Below are 17337 nucleotides of genomic sequence, written 5' to 3'. Positions count from 1 at the left end.
GGAAGGATGCTATGGGTTTCCAAAATGGTGGCCAAGAGAATAGGTGACAAAGGATAGGTAGGGAAAGCCTGTTTCTCCCCTTTTATATCTAATGCTTCCCCCTAATTATCCCTTTCAGGTAACTCAGCAACCTCCTGGCACCACAAACCCTGGTTTTGTTCCCGTCAGGAGAGGACTGACTGCTAGCTGTTGGGCCACTGACGCTGCCATCTCTCAACATTTTATATGGATACTCTGCTCAGGCCTCCCAGTAAGCTGCCACCTGCCACCCACCACCCACCACAGGTGAAGAAGCAAAGCTGAGTTTTCTTAGCAACGTCAGCTTCACCCCACTACTATAGAAGCGGTCCCCTGCCAAACCGCCTCTTCTTTAAAGAAACACAACTGAGACCAAGTGAGAAGTAGCTACAGTTTAATACAAACCTGCACCAGAACACAATGTGTCGGGCTGTTTTGTGTTTGCCTCAAACGGGTGGCCAAAGCACAGGACATGGGTTGTCGTGGGGGTGACACAATGTTAGCACCATGACTTTTACAGTGAGGGAGTCACTTGGGTGCTGGAGGCTCCATCCCGACCCCAGGCTGTGCCTGCTCCCTGGGCAGCTGGAGGGGGTTTGGGTTTCTGCGTGGTTCTGTGGTTTCTGGGTCAGTGTTGGAAAAGCCCTCATCACGCCATTGGCTTGACAGAGAGACCTACCGTGGACTCCTAGCACTACACACACGCACACACACACGCACACACAGTAGCACAATTTTCTGGTAACTTAACCTCACAAACCTAGAGAGCAGCTAAGGCAAGAACAACAGTATTTATTCAGCAAGTACAAGACCGGTTTGAGAGCTGCATTCAGTGCAACCAGAGACCCTATTCATTCCAACCAGGAGCCAGCGGGGCTGATGGAGCTGGCTGGAACTCTGCACAGGGGCAAAGAGCGGGTGGGCTGACCGTTCATTTGGTTCCTTGAATCTCCTTCTGATTTTCATCTAGAAGCTCCTGGGCAAGGGTGGGGTCTATGTAAGGATCAGGGGTGGATGAAGTGAAAGGCCTACGGTGGACCACTCCAAGGGTGGTCTCCCAGAGCCACAGACCGTGCACCTCTCGGGCGGAGGCACTCAGAGAAGGTAAAGCTTTCCTAGCCCAAGCAGGGATGCTCTGTCCGTGGGCCACCACCACTGCTTGGCTCTTTGGCATCTGCCCAAGGCCCATGACCCAGCAAGGGCTGAAAAGGGATCAAGATGATGTACATTGTACCAAAGGGTCAGTGTCATGGTTCCCTAGGCCCAGATCCCTACCCACTGAACCCACGGCTGCCACCCTCCAGGAGTGCCTTTGCTGCCTCTGCTCCCTGGGTTACCGTTTCTGTCATCTCAGCCCCTAAATGAGGAAGATGAGCATGAAGGGATAAGGATGCAGAGGCAGCTCAAACCACATAGCAAACCCCCAACACGTAGCTAGTTCTGGCTCAAACGGTGAATATGCGTTACAAGAAAAATCTATCTACCTGTGCAAAATGAAGCAGACTGCCTATCAGGGGAGTAAGTCTTCTAATTGGTTAAATTGTAGGTGGGATCTACAAAGGAACATCACCCCACTCTTCCTTTCCACAGCTAGGGTAGATAGCCAAGCTCTTAAGGGTAGTCATAACACTTCTGGAGTCAGAAGGTCTAAACTTTCTGAGCCTCATCTTTGAAATGGGAGTGTAATACATGCTTAGTGGTCATGAGGAGCAATTGAGAGCTTGTGTATGGAAGTGCTTTGAAAACATGAAACGCACGATAGAAACGTGCAAGGTATGACTACTAGCCCAAGAGTCCAGGAGCCATGCGTAGCCTGGGATGCTTAAACTGAATGTGCAACATGAAACCACTTCCCCGAGGGGAGGACAAGGCTTAACAAGGGCAGGTGGCTGGGTCACTGCCCAGCTCACTCAGGGTGGAGATTACCCAGCCTCTGGTATTTCCATGGAAATCAGGAGCTTCAGAGGCAGGGAGGGCCCCTGGACGTAGGAGGAGATGGAGGCCACAGCAGGTGAGGGCAGGGTGCTAACCACAGACCATAGCACCTGCACAGTGATGTGAGTACTACAGCCAGGTCCTGCCGGCCTGGTCTCCTTCCCTGCTGGCTGGCTAGCCTCCTCTCCCGAGGCCTGCTCCCCCCTCTCTTAGCAGGCGTCGTCAGGCCTCTCGCCAATCACACAGGAGGAGCAGCTGGGCCTCTGTCCAGCAGGGGGAGTTTACAGGAAGCTGAGCACGTCAGCGCTGGGAGTGACCAGGGCCAGAGACCGGAAAGGCCACCCTACGGCCTAAAGGTCTTCGGAGCCAGCACCCTAGGCACCCTCTCAGAATGTAGGGAATTACACCAGGAGGGGAAGAGATGGGAAGAGGGCCTGGAACAAGGCCTGTGGCAGCCTGGAAGACTCCAGGTGGGGAGAAGAAGGGCCTATAAGCCCTGCAACCCCCACCCTCCACCCCTTCTGTGCCCTAGGCTGTCTGGTTGGTGTCGAGTGCAGCATCTCCTAAGGTCCACATCTATTCCTGTTTCTATGCTATGCTAGTGACACAAAGCACCGTTATTTTTCACAGGATGCACAAACAAGTCAAACCAAACCACTGCGCAAACCAAACGTGCAAAACAAAATCATGTACACGCGCCTGGCACCAGCCTCACACCCTGCCCAGCTAGCCCTTCTGGGCATGTGACTCCCAAAAGATAGGGGAGGGAGAAGAAGAAGCTGGCAAAGGGTGCAGAGCATCCCAACCACACCCACAGGGGCCAGAGGTGAGTCAGGAAAAACGGGATGGTCTGGGCGTGGCTGGGCAGCTAACACCTGTCTGACTTGAGAAAAGTGACCACAGGGCCGAAGGGGCGGGGGAAGGGAATCCTTTTAAAATACATCTGCTAAAGTGCTCTGGGCAACTGGCGGGTCAGCCAGGGACAGGGCACTCAAGTCTGGGCTTTCCCGAAGCCAGCACACGGAGGCAGGTGTGAGGGGAGGGGCTGGGCGGGCTCTATGCATAGTGTGGGCTTCCTGGGCCCCAGGAGGCCAGGGCAGGAAAGGACTGCAGCAGGAGGAACACATCTCAAAGTGCCTGTTAGGGTCGGCTCGAAACACAGTGAATCACGTGTCAGACATGGCGAGGGCTCCCCGGGTCCTGTGGCCCCTCAGGTGGTGAGCTGCCCAGCCCAGCCTCTCCTGCCCCTGCAGCTTCGGCCGGAGGGTGTGCGGGCTGGTGGCAGCGGTGCATCCTCATTTGGGGGGCTGGTCAGTGCCTTTACCAAATGCCGCTTGACCTGCCTCCAGGGGGAGCGAGGATCCGAGCTGAGGCTCGCTTTGGAACATGGTCATCAATCTGAGAACCTGCAGGGAAGGAAGCAGAGGGTGAGCTGCTCTTGCCTGGATCATAAAAGCACAGCCACCTCTTCTGGTGGAGGCTGTTAGGCTCTCCTGTGTATGATCTGTTTTAATCCTCACAACAACTCCTTCCTATTTTACAGATCATGGAAGTAACTTGCCTAGTGTTACACAACATGTAAGCGGCAGAACCTGGATTTGAACCTGTCTTCCTGATTCAGAGCCTCCATGATTTATTGCCCTACTATGCCCCCTTTACTGCTCCCAAGCCTGGACATACATGGGCTTTTGTACATTTGCCTCAGTCAGTACAAGAGAGAAGGGAGGGGGCTCTATTCATTTGGAAAATCAAAGAAGTACACCCTAAAGAACCCCACATCTTGAAATCCCAAGACTTAGAAAAGGAGGCATGGTGCCCCAGGCAGTGCAGTGGGACAGTCTTTAGCTTGTCCATCTAAGACAGACAAGGTTTGGGGCAGAGGGACGGTGGGAGGCTGCCTGATGTTTGCTGAGTCTGAGAGGCGTTCTGCTTGGTCTTGGCTCTGCTCCAAGACTTGGGTGGGTGCAGAAGCCAATGGCCAGCAGGGTCCACCACTCTGGAGGCCTTGCCCTTCTGGTGGGGCTGGCTGCTGCAGGAAGGGCCATGCCCAGGCAGCCTTGGGCATTCATACCTCCTGGATGGGCAAAGCTGAGTGCCCATGGACACTCCACACCATGGATCCCTTCCTGACTCCCTGAACTCTGGTCCAGTGGCCCTCAAGGCGGGGGAGTGGTTATTGCTAATAAGATTAGCTCTGAGAGGAAGGGGAGAGTGGTGGAGAGGACCCCTCCCCACAGGCTATCAGCTCCTCAAACAGGAACCACAAGACTTCTGCCTGGAGCTGCCCCCAGCACACAGCTGAGCACAGCGGACTGACGCTCAGCAGGCAGCCCTGTTCTCTTGGCGTCGCTCTGGTTTAGCCCACTGCCTCTCGGGTTAAGACAGTGTGTGTGTGGGTCTCATCTCTCCCTATAAACACCACTGTGGCGTCAGATAACCGGCCTTTCACTACAAAGCAGAAAGCTGTGGGCAAGGAGGACTTCACCAAGATCCCGCATGGAGTGAGTGGCGTGCAGGACCGCATGAGCATCACCTGGGGGAGAGGAGTGGTATGTTCTCGGGAGCCCCTCCCCACGCTAGTGCTAGTAAGAGTTTTCACCCTTAGGAGGTTTGGGTCAACCACAGCTCCTTGTTTCACTCAAAAATGAAAACAGAAAAGTCTTTTTCCCCACGATCAGATCTGGATGTTGCTCCTCTCTGGGCCCCAGCATAGCCCTCGCAGAGCACATACTAGGTTTGCACCTGGGCTAGGCCTGAAGGCTGTTCAGAGAGGCACGGCCTCGCCCGCTCAAGTGCTCTGAGTTTCCAACAAAGCCGCCTGCAGGACCAGCATCCTACAGCCTCTGTTTGTCCTCCTCCGAGGGTTGCCATTTATTCAGCAACGACCCCCGTACCTTTAATGGCTGCAAAAACACGTGGGATACAAAAAGTTGTTGACAATAAAATCCCTGAGGATACACAATGCATATATTATATGTAATACAATTCCTGGCAAAAAAAAAAAAGGGTGACAGGGGCAAACGTGGGGGCAAGGTGAGGGAGGAGAGAGTAAGGGAAATACCAGGTCTTTCAGAGAGGCTGGCAAGGAGCAGGTACATGGAGAGGGTAATGGTGCAGTCCCACGTAGCAGAGAGGGTTAATCCTTCTGAGCTTGGATCATGTCTGGGGCACCTACTATGTGCAGGGCCCTCAAGATGTTTCAAGGGAAGAAAATATCTGAGTTAGCAACCATGGGGAGACTTTCCCATAGGCCAAGGCCTGTAAGAATGGTGCCCAGGGATCGGGAGAGCCCTCCTGCCCCCCTAATATTTGTGTGTCTTTAGGAGGGGACCTAGCACTCATCACCAGATATGCAATAGGGGAGGGAGGAAGATGAAGGGAAAAACAGCATAAACCCCATTGCCCGGCTGGACCTCCTGGCCCCTTGGCCCTCCTCCTGCCGCCCCACCGTGGTGGAGATGCAAGACCGGTCCTAGAGGTGCTTGCTCTTACCAGAGAGGCTGAAGCTGGATTCATGAAGGTCCCTCATGCCCCCATGTCGGGTAACAGGCCGGGTAGGAGTGTCTGCGAGTGGCGTTCCCATCTCTTTTTTCCCAGGATGCACAACGACAGCTACATCCCCCAGGTAGGGAGTGCGGTCCACTCCCTTAACCTTTAAGGTCTAGTGAAGGATGGAGAAGGAGAAAAAGGGAAAAGATGACGCCATCATCAGCCCAGACACCACCACCGCCATCAGAGCCTCCTCGATGGCTGACAGGACCCTAGACACTGCCATTCTGCTTGGGACCCAAATTATTGTGACAAAGTCTTCCTAAACCTTGACCACAGGGGATGGAGAATTCTTTTCTTGTACCTCCTGAGTGTGTGTGTGTGTGTGTGTGTGTGTGCACGCACACCCATGCACATGTGCATAGAGGAGATACCCACTGGCTCCCCTTAATTATGGTGGAATCCTTTCTAAGGTAGTAGGTAGACTTCTGAGATATTCAACCTTAGAGGGCACCCCTCACATGAGATCAAATAATATACATAAAGCTCTTAGAACTGCTCTGGCACATGGCAAGTGACACGTAAGTACCAGCAACTATTACTATTGCACAGGTCATTGAAGGGTGCTTAGTCATATTAAAAGGTGCTATCGTGAGGAGGAAGAGTATTGGTGTGCACGAGGTCGGAAGGAGGAGCACAGATACCCTCCACCCCAGGCACTCGTCAGGGACATAACCTCAATCTCCTTGTTGCTTGATGCTTATTGAAAATCTTGTTCAGAGACATGACATGGGTGATTTCTTGAAGGCTCTCCGGTCTACATATGTCTTTGTGTTCTGCAACAACAGATCTGTATGTAGTTCAGCTCAGCCCACGGAATGTCAGACCTGGTCTGAACTGCTTTGGCCTGTGCCAGGCTGCACTTTGGCATCTGGCTTTTGGTGGCAGGGGTCCCAGGAGTGAAGGGCACAGGTCCTGGGTAAATCTTAGTGAGTGACCTTGGCTGGCCACAGCTCCCGGCTTTATTGCTTCCTGGCTTTATTTGTGGGGCACCATCCCAGAGCTGCCCTTTTCCCAGAGGCCCATGCTTTTTAGAGAAACCTCATTTATAGTTTTTGGAAAATGAGTTTTTTGATACTTTTCTTTTTCTGCATACCCTAATTCTGCTGCATAAGGGCTGTAACAGAGAACAGGGAATAACAGTGGCTTTTTCTTGAGGACCTGACATTGTCATGTTGTCATTATAACCAACTTAGATAAAGGGACTCTGGGTTGAATTTCTATCAATCCTGGAAGCTGGCGCTCCTGCCCCGTGGCTGGCTCTGCTGTGAACTGGTACCTAGCTGACATTTTTATGAGGGTGGCTTTTAGAAGGGCTTGAAACACTTTCTCTGATCTCTTTTGACCCTATTTCCTGACTAAAATATCTTTTTTTGGGAAGGCCACAGAACTGTTGTTAGATATTGTTTTTTATTCCTTCAAATTGAGATAAAATTCACAGACCATAAAATTCATCATTTTAAAGTATACAATTCAGTGGTGTTTAGTATATTCACAATGTTGTGCCACCATCACCACCATCTAATTCCAACACATTTTCATTACCCCCCCCCAAAAAAAAAGCCCCATACCCATGAGCAGTTACTCCCATTCTCCCCCCCCACACCTCTAAGCAACCACTAATCTATTTTCTGTCTATGGATTTGCTCCTTCTGGACATTCCATAAAAATGGAATCATATACTGTGTGGTCTTTTGTGACAATTGTTTCACTTAGCATATTTTTAAGGTTCACTTATGTTGGATATAGCATATATTAGTACTCCACTCCGTTTTATGGCTGAGTAACCCATTGTATGGATAGATCGATAGACCACATTTTGTTTATCTGTTCAACAGCGATGGATATTTGGGATGCTTCCACTTTTGGGCTCTCATGAATAATGCTGCCACGAATATTCATGTATAAGCTTTTGTGTAGACATATATTTTCATTTCTCTTGAGTATATACCTGAGAGTGGAACTGCTGGGTCATTTGGTAACCAACTTTTTGGGAACTGCCAAACTTTTCCAAAGTGACTGCACCATTTTACATTCCTTCCAGGAATGAATGAGGGTCTTAATCTCTCCACATTCTCCCCAACACATTATGTTCCATTTTCTTTTTAGAAATTATAGCCACCCTTTGTCAGATATTCTTGTGTGAATGCATTGCTCTTATAGCTCTTTCTGGCACGTCCTCCAGGGGCCTCCTGCCATTGTCCATATCTGGGAAGTATCGTGGAGACAGGACCATTCGCCTACCTGAGACTGTGAGTTTTCTTCGGACTGAACACTGTGATAACTAAAGTCATGCTTTTTTCAGGTAACCCAAGTCTGCTCCCCCACATCAGACTTGTCTTTGGGTTTCTCTGTTGGCCTTTGGGAGAGAAGGATCTTTAGTTATTCCACACATGGAAGGCTTGCCAGCAGAGTTGATCTTTTGGGTTAATATGCTGTTTACTCTTACGCTTTTGCTAATTGCTTTCAAGTATCAGTTTTATGTGCCCTCACTTCATCAAGACTGGGAAGGACCCAAGCAATGGCACTACCTCAAGGCCCCCAAGCCTGCAAATCGAGAGGGACTCAGAGGTCACAGACATGCTCACATTTCCCTCTTGTTCCTTTGGGAACTCAGGACGCCCTCTTTGCCTGATCCTTTAAAATGCTATCTGGTAATCAAAGATGGACAATGGAAACCAGAATTATCTGACTCTAGTTTTCCCCTCGTCTCATCACACACTCTCTGTCAGCACAGGAGAGCTGGACCACAGTTTGTAAAAGACACTTGTGGTTCTTGTGAATGAACTTGTGACAGAGGGCCTCTTCTGAAGACCATGCTCAGGGCGAAATGAAATCCTGGTTAGGGGGCCTGCAGAATGCATGAAGGCCAGCCTGCCCACCATGCCCCCTGATGGGACCTTCCTTCCTTTGTGTCCTCGGGTCATCCTAGGGCTGGGGCTCACAGGCCAGCAAGAGGGAAGGATGTTTAGAGAACAGGTGGGAGGGCAAAGGCTATAATAGCTACTCCTGAAAGTCTTTGGGTGGTTCAAGGAGGAAACAAGGGTGGGAACAAGTAGGGGAGGCCTGAGGAACTGAGTCTAGGAGCTTGGCTTTTGCATGAAGGATTAGAGAACAAAGATAATAAGAAAGTTTGGATGAAGGAGAGGTCATGTGATCACTTGATGGAAAGTGTGCCAAGACAGAGGTAGCTCTTAAAAGGCCTATTCCTGCGATATTATTAAGCAGATGTAGAGCTCAGTAATATAGCAGCTGAGTGTGTTTTCAGTCAAGGTCCTTTAAATCTCTGGTCCCCTGCTGGAAGCCAGCGCTGGTCATGAGTAGAGAACATGAGACCTGGGAATGGGAAACTGACGCTGATCTGGGAGAGTGATCACAATACAGGGGTGAGGTGGGGGTGGAGAGGTCACCTGGGAGGGGCCCAGAAAATGCCCCCCAACCCTGAGCTACTACTTGGGGACTCTGGCTAAAACACAGACTATTTTACTGGGTCTCCGTCCCTGGATAGTGAAGTAGCTGACTGCCAAGGCCAGACTTTGCTGTTTTCCTGATTCACCCAGAAACCTTCACTGCTCGTACCTCCAGAACACTGCTGTGTATAGAGGACTGGTATGTACTGGGCAAAAGGAATAAACAAATGGGACACGGGAGAAGCTGGGGGAGGAAATTAAGAAACATTTTTTAAAAAGGATCGATATCTCTTAAGTGCGCCATGGTTTCCCAGAGCCTGGGCAGGAGCGAGCTCTTAGACCCAGTGAGGGCTGCGACTCCCAGGCCCTCGGTTGTGATATATGAGTATCTAAGAACACTCACCCTTTCTAGACAGCATCTGGAAATAGCTAGGCAGGAGCATTTTGAAGCCACAGTAATATTGTATTAGGCCAGAGAATGGGGAGGGATAACAGCAAGATGCTTTCAACAAGCAACGATCAGTTTGTTAGATTTGTTCTTTACTGATGGCTTGGAACCTCCACCCAGAGGCCGGGGACAGCAGTTCCCAGCATCCGGAGCTATCAAAAAGGATCCAGGCCAGATTGTCTAGGGCAGCTTTCAAACATAAGGCTGGACATCAATCTCAAGCAATAAGGGATAGCCAGCCCTCTTTTGGGTAAATGTGTCTACCCAGGGGAGTGGAGCCCCTGGGGATGAGATGGAGCCCAAAGCTTTAGTGAACGCCCAGGGTGCTTATGGAATCTGAGGACTGGCTGCAACCATGAGATTTGAATTATTCCAGACCTGGCCTGACCACTTCGGTGTGGGGGGACCCAGACTCAGCAAAGCCCACTCAGCCTACTGCAGTCACAGGGAAGGGGTAGGCTTCAGAGAAAAGAGCAACTCCAGGCACATACGGTAGCCCAGGCCAAACCAGGAGCCCCTTGCCCTGAGGGATGTCAAGAATCCTCCTAGAGACCAGACGTCAGGACAGCTGTGAACACCTCACAGTATTCCCTCAGCTCCAGGGGAGTTGGGGACCCTTCCCAACACATTTTACTTTGTGCTTCTTTCCTTCCCAAAGTGACCATTCCAGGCAATAGGATTCAGTAGGAAAATAGAGTGAGAACATCTTTGAGATTTAAAAGTCATATGAGATGCCTGATAAGGGGCTTCAACCTCTTCCCACACATCTTCCCCTTCCTTCATCTTACCTTTTCTCTCTGGACCAACTTCTTGTAGACAGTGTCTGGGAAGGACCTCAGGGGACAGAACTTGCCGGTGCCCTCAGCGCACATGAAGACACCATTCTCATACACGACCCGCCCCCGGCTGATGGTGACCAGTGGCACGCCATGGCAGCGCATGTTCTCGTACAGGTTGAAGTCTCCTCCCTGCACCTGGGTGCTGGCTGAGATGGTCCTAGTGGGGAGGTAATGGTGGGAGAAAAATCTCTGAGAAGAGGTAAAGATACCACAGCTCAGTGGGAAGGGGTGATGCTCAATGGAAGGGAAAATGTTCAGTGGGGAAGGGAAGATGCTCAGTGGGAGAGGTGATGCTCAGTGGGAAGGGAGGATACTCGGTGGGAAGGGGTGATGCTCAATGGGGAGGGGTGATGCTCAGGGGGGAGGGGTGATGCTCAGGGGGGAGGGGTGATGCTCAGGGGAGGGTGATGCTCAATGGGGAGGGGTGATGCTCAGGGGGGAGGGGTGATGCTCAGGGGGAAGGGAAGATACTCATTGGGGAGGGGTGATGCTCAATGGGGAGGGGTGATGCTCAGGGGGGAGGGGTGATGCTCAATGGAGAGGGGTGATGCTCAATGGGAAGGGAAGATGTTCAGTGGGGAGGGGTGATGCTCAATGGGGAGGGGTGATGCTCAGTGGGGAGGGGTGATGCTCAATAGGAAGGGAAGAGGCTCAGTGGGAAGGAATGATCACCTTCCCACTGGTTGTTGCAGGCTGAATTGTGTCCCCCCAGATTTACATGTTGAAGTCCTCACCTCTAATATCAGAGTGTGCCTCTGCTTGGAGACAGGGACCTTAAAGAGCTAATTGAAGTAAAATGAGGTCATGTGGGTGGACCCTAGTCCAATCTGACTGGTGTCCTTGTAAGAGGAAATTGAGACACCAGACATGTACACACACAGAGGAAAGACCATGTGAAGCCAATGGGAGAAGATGACTATATATAAGTCAAGCAGAGAGGCCTCCGAATGAAACCTGCTGACACACCTTGATCTTGGACTTGTAGCCTCCAGAACTGTGAGAAACTAGATTTCTATTGTTTAGGCCCCTCTGGCTGTGGTATTTTTAAAAGCAGCCCTAACAAACTAGTACACTGGGCTAAACTCGAGGGGTCCTTCTGCCAATAGCAATCAGAAACAGTCAGACCTACCCCAGCAACAGGGACCAGCCCCTGGTGTCAGGATGCAGAACAGGGCGTCTCAAGGGCCCAAACGGAGAAAACAGAGTGGGGACCCTGGCACAGAAGGGGGTGGTTGTGTGCACGGTGGACTTTCTTTGCTTTCCAACTTTTTATCTTTAGCATCCCAGCACGTTTTTGTCTATCTTGTTCCTTGCTAGCTTGTGCAATTAGAAAAGTGCCAGCAGGCAGTGGGCCTTAACAAATATTTGTTGACTGAATGAAATTTAATAATAAAAGACGATTCGTGTCTCCCCTGCCCAAATCTACAAGTAAAAACGATGCTCTACATCCTGTGGCATGATCACTCCTGACACACTTCATTTTAGTCACTCATCTTGTGTTCATCAATGCTGTATGTGTCAAGCGCTGTGTTCAAGGTACCACACCCTCAGGGAGAGAAGCAGAGGGTGGAAGAGCCTGGAACTGAGTGTCAGGATATCTGTCCGTTTCAGCCACTTATTGGCTATGGGATGTGAGGAGTCCCTCTACTCTCTGGTCTTAGTGTCTTCAATAGTAAAATGGAAAGACGAACTCCAGGCTCGAGTGCTTCTTGGGGCTGTGAGTCAAATCAAATGAGATAACTGATGTGAAGCAGCTTTGAAACACTGTAAAGTGCTGCGTAGGTGGAGCTGTTCATTGTGCCCGGACTATGGGAGGCCCCTCAAGTATTGAATACACCTCAGGGTCATACTTCTCTAGCTAGAAGGAGTGCAGAGATGATATGCTTTCGGAATTCTGTAATACAAGTTCCTTAAAATCCCAAGTCCCTTAGCCCCTGAGACTAGCAGGCTTTACTTTGTGGCTTCGGGGTCCCACACCACCACATCAGCGTCAGCTCCCGGGATGACGCGGCCCTTGCGGGGATACAGGTTGAGAATCTTCGCTGCGTTGGAACTGGTGACGGCCACAAAACGGTTCTCATCCATCTTTCCTCCAACCTGAAACATTGCAGAAGTGTTACGTCATCCAGGCCCCGTATGTGTGCCTGCAACCCCTGGTCACCCTTGACCCTGGCGTGTGGCCTTTTAGTTTGTCAAAATGATGGCACTGAGGTGGACACTGCTTCAGACGAGCCAACTGACTTGGTGATTCCTGGTGCTTGCTTACGCCTTTCTCCTTCATCCAACAATGGTGAGTGGGCCCTTATTCCAAAAGGTTGCCGAGCTGGTGGAAATCTACCTCCTGATTGTAAAACCAGCTCTGCTCCTGTGCCCACTATGGATGGGTCAGGAGGCTCCCTCATCCACAGACAGACATATCCTGGAAAAGGATCTTATTGCGCTATCCACCTACCCACCCATAAGAGAGAGCACTGTGGACTCTTTTAGGGATTCCTGAGCCACCTCATGGGTCCTCACTGAGCTGGAGGCTTAGTCTTGAGGACGTCAAATCTCCTTGGGCTCAAACTCTATGTTGCATCTAAACCGTGATAGGTTAAGACCAAAAATACATATTCTTTATGGGGAGAACAGATGGTATTCAAATGAAGCCCCAGTCCCTATTTTTATTGAAAAGTAATTGGACAAAATAGATGAAAGCCTTAAAAATTTTTAATCCCTCAACCTAGAAATCAACTGCCTGGAATCTGTCCTTAAGAAATAATTAGAAATGCTGACATACACTCATGAACAATGAGGTCCTCTGCAGGACTATTTGTAAGTGCAAACATTTGAAACAGCTAAAAGTTCCAAACATCAGGAAAAAATTAACTGAAGTATGGTATTTCCACTAGAGGAAATATTATTTATCCATTAAAAGAGGTTTTTAAAGAATTTTTACTGATATAGGAAGACACTTAAAATATACAGTTTTATGAAAATAAGGATGAACCCAGTTATTAAAATAATGTATTAAGACATGCATAGAACTAGAAAGAAATATACCAAAACATTAATAGTTTAATTTCTTGGTATGGAATTATGGGAATTTTTTTTTCCTAATATTTTTCTGTATTTTTCCAAATTCCTATACTAGTCCTATTACCTTTCTGATCGTGGGGGAAAAAACCTTTCTGTTTTCATTTTTGAGTGAAACAAGGAGCTGTGGTTGACCCAAACCTCCTAAGGGTGAAAACTCTTCTAGGACTAGAGTGGGGAGGGGCTCCCGAGAACATACCACTCCTCTCTCCCAGATGACGCTCATGCGGTCCTGCACGCCACTCACTCCATGCGGGATCTTGGTGAAGTCCTCCTTGCCCATAGCTTTCTGCTTTGTAGTGAAAGGCCGGTGATCTGACGCCACGATGTTCAGAGTATCACTGCGAAGAGAGAAGGACGGATCCAGTAGAGGGAAGGAGGCACGGTCCGAGAGGGTGTGACAGGTACAGGGGAAAAAAACCTTTGCTTATGAACCAGACAAAGCTGATTTCAGTCTCAGCTCTGCCACTTAGTAGCTGTATGACCTTTAACGAGTTACTTAATCTGTGAGAACCTCAGTTTACTCATCAACAGAATGGGAATATGTGCTGAATATGGCACAGGCTGTCAGTGTCACAGGAGACGTTGAGTCTTTGGAATGCTAGCTGTTAAGAGTTACGATAATGGGCGGAGACAAAAACTGACTTAAGAGTTTAACTAAAGTGAGAGCGTGAAGGTAGTTTTACTACTACAGAATCATACGCAAACTCCCTTTCATCGCCCCTAACCCCCACCAGTCCCTGCTGGCAACAAGTATGTACTTGATAAAACACAAGTTCAATGTTAAGCTTTGAAAATAACTTGGAGCCATGGCTTTCCTTGGATGTGGGGCTCTAATGGCCAGGAAGGGGAAAGGAGGGACAAGACAGAAAAGAAATCTGTCTCAGTAAACCAGCAATGGTATGCAAGTCGGCTGGGTCCTCGCCCCTGCCATCCATGGCCATTGTCCTCAAATGGTTAGAGGCCAGCCTCCATGCCAGGCTGCAGGTGGCAAAGGCAGGGCCGTGCTCTCGAGGGGCTCTGGGCAAGCTAAGAACTTGGGGCAGAGACTTCAATGGTGTAAGAACAAACACAGCAGACCCTCTGCCTAATGAGGGAGGCAGACAGCTGGCCCGTGTTCAGAGATCTCTGCAGGCTCAGAGGTGGTGAGGAGCAGAGGGGAAAGATTGCCGATGTCATCCAGGCCAGGACGACCTCAGGAGGAAACACCCTAGGAGGGCAGGGAGGGGTCTGGCTGGAGCATGGGTGGTCATGTGGGAGAAGAGGACCACACGGTGGGGGCCCTGAGAGTCTAATTTTACTGGTAGGAGGCACCGAAGCCTTCTGAGTGCATGCGGGCCATCTATGATGCCACTTCAGAAGGGGAATCTGGGAGCTGAAGGCATTACGTCCCTTGGTGAAGAGGCGTACTCTTAAGGCTCTCAGATGTCCTGGGTCAGGCTGCCTAGACGGCTGTCTCCACTGGGGGCCTGAGGGCTCATCAGCCATAGCTCTTGTCTAATGACTAATATCCTTGAACAAATCCACAGCGAGATGACTTAGGTTTTCCTGTGGCATGGGCTGGTATCTCCCTGGGCCAAAGACACTCACTGCTTCGGGTGCTCTCAGAGCCTACAGAGGGACTCTTCCACAGAGCAGATGGTTTGTCCTGGGGTCCCCCAGGGCTCCCCACACTCCCCGGGCCTGCAGAACCCACCAGAGATGAACAGACTCTTTAATGTTTCACTTTCTCCTTAGGGTTCCCCCAGAGATCTGGGCTGGGCTCAGATCAGAGTCATGGGCTGAGGGCCAGGGACTCTGGGAGCAGCTGGCTCAACTCCCATTTTCTAACTGACAAGCCACACTGAGCACCCACCTTTCTAAAACAGGATCCTATACGGTTGGTGCCTCCTGGGCCGGTGTGAATGGGTGCGTCTGAGGTCTCCCAGTGCTGCCCAGAATCTGGGAGACACGAAACCTATCCCTACTCTTTCAAATTTAAAACATAACCAGCTTTGTTAAGTACTTTAAAATTTTACATGTTCAAATTAGAAAACTTCTGATCTCTTTAAGAAGTCAGATTTTAAATAAAGGTCAAATCCTTTCATTAATAGATTATCTTCGTTACCCTGATATATCCTAAGAAATCATATCCTAAAGCAGAATATTAGGAAGCAACTCATATTTTCTTATAGGAATCTGATAATTGGTGTCTGGGTTTTTAATTACGTGTTTTGCATAATATCAATTATCACCAACAATGAAATGGGTCATAAAAGCAAAATTACAGTAATCATAAATTCCTATAAAGAACTAAAATGTTAAAACTATGCTCCAAATTCTGTAAAATTGTACACATTTACTATATGCACTGATTAAAAAAGGGATTCAAACTATTCTCATAATAGTTCACATGAAATTACAATTCTATTTAAATGGATAGAATTTTTTTTAAATAATCTGACAAAATGAGTTAGATATAAAAACTTAAATTATTCAGTTAATAATACTTTCCCCCCTGCCTATCTGCATTTGTGTGGGTTTGGGCACTGTAATTTGGATGGGTTGGAGAATTCACTACCTTTTTATTCTTTCAGTAAATGTGTTTATGGCCAAGGTCAAAAAGCTTCTTTGACCTTGGAACCGAGCCCATATTATTTGTTCTTGATACTTGTTTGTTTTGTTGTGTTGATAATGATGGTTTTTCCCAAAGGAAAGCATTTTTAAAAGCAAAAGCTGGGGTGGCTGGTTAGCTCAGTTGGTTAGAGCACAGTGCTCTTAACAACAAGGTTGGCAGTTCGATCCCCACATGGGCCACTGTGAGCTGCGCCCTCCACAACTAGATTGAAACAACTACTTGACTTGGAGCTGATGGGCCCTGGAAAAACACACTTAAATAAATAAAAAGTTAAAAAAAAAAAAAGCAAAAGCTGATCTAGCATGTCTCCCTTCATCCTCTCTTATTCTCAATATATTTAAATCTGTTTACGAACTGCTGCTGCTCGGTATCACAGCAAAACTACAGGACAGAATATAATTACTGCCACTGTGCCACCTCCACCTCCAGGGGCCACATTCACCCCAGGACCCTATTGACTACACTCCGCTTATATCTGGAAAGCCCCACATCCCACACTGCTCTTTAGGGTGTTACCACATCAGGATGTGGAGTGGGAATATTCCAGTTGTTGGCAACCAGGGCTGAAAACTAAGGACATGGATAAAATAAGTGCCCCAGTATCTACAATTGGGGCTGGTCACTTTCCTCAACACCCCCCAGCCCAATCACCCTAGAAGAGGCACATCACCAACCCCAGGTCTGTAAAAGCAGAATACAGGGAAGGAGACTGAAGTGTGAGCAGCATGGAGAGTCCTGTAGTCTTTCCCCCTTCCTCTTTCATTCTCTCCCCCACCGGTCTACCCCAAGGTCAAGGAGGGGACATTTCAAGAGGTTCACCTGTGGAGATCAGCGGTGACGGCAGTGGACATCAGAGGCAGGAGGTGGGCCTGCCTCTGAGCCTCTGGGTGAGGAGAGCCCGTGGGCTGGGGACAGCCTGGCCTCCCACCGTAGGGAATGGCAAAGCTTCCTCTGGGCCCCAGGCACTGCAGAAGGTTGCCAGGCTTACACTGCCTTGTCAGGGCCCTTGTTCACAGGGACACTGCTAGTTCTGGAAGCTGGGAAGGTGGAATCCATTTCCTACATCAGGGGATTGTGCGAGGTGGCGCAAGAGAGTCCACGCAGGGCACGTGCCCTGCACAAGGAGAGCCCCAAAGGCCAGTGACTTGTAGCCTAAGAAGCAGCAACAACTAATGCAGAAGTACAGCTATGTGCTTGGTATGGAGCAGAATCACCTCACCCCTTTATTCCTAGTCTTCACCCACCACCCATCCCTCAGCTGCGGGTGGGGAGGGGAAGAGACTGACTTCAACTGAATTGGACTTTAATAACCAAAAGGGAAGAGAAAGCAGTGGCCTCTACCCAAAATGTCACTAGACCAAAGAAAGAAGTTGCAAGCAGTTATTGGGACAAAACAAAATATTTTGTGTTTGCTTCCCACCAAATCCAGACTGTTCATAAACCATC

The 17337-nt window shown here is 49.4% G+C and overlaps 1 protein-coding gene across 1 annotated transcript in view; it reads right to left on the bottom strand.

Annotated features, from left to right (window-relative positions):
• Positions 1-395: 395 nt before the first annotated feature.
• Positions 396-17337, bottom strand: part of DPYSL5 (dihydropyrimidinase like 5) — a 78674-nt gene continuing 61732 nt past the window's right edge. The window contains exons 9-13 of the mRNA XM_019735333.2: positions 13474-13615; positions 12154-12296; positions 10149-10356; positions 5446-5614; positions 396-3359 (exon numbers count right to left, since the gene is read on the bottom strand). Of these exons, the coding sequence (XP_019590892.1) occupies positions 3274-3359; positions 5446-5614; positions 10149-10356; positions 12154-12296; positions 13474-13615 (748 nt within the window). The 3' untranslated portion in view covers positions 396-3273. The remainder of the gene's footprint in view (positions 3360-5445; positions 5615-10148; positions 10357-12153; positions 12297-13473; positions 13616-17337) is intronic.

Source organism: Rhinolophus sinicus, linkage group LG05, assembly GCF_036562045.2.
Source record: "Rhinolophus sinicus isolate RSC01 linkage group LG05, ASM3656204v1, whole genome shotgun sequence".
Lineage (NCBI taxonomy): Eukaryota > Metazoa > Chordata > Mammalia > Chiroptera > Rhinolophidae > Rhinolophus > Rhinolophus sinicus.
Note: the sequence above shows the minus strand (reverse complement) of the source record. Positions and strands in the feature narration are given on the sequence as shown.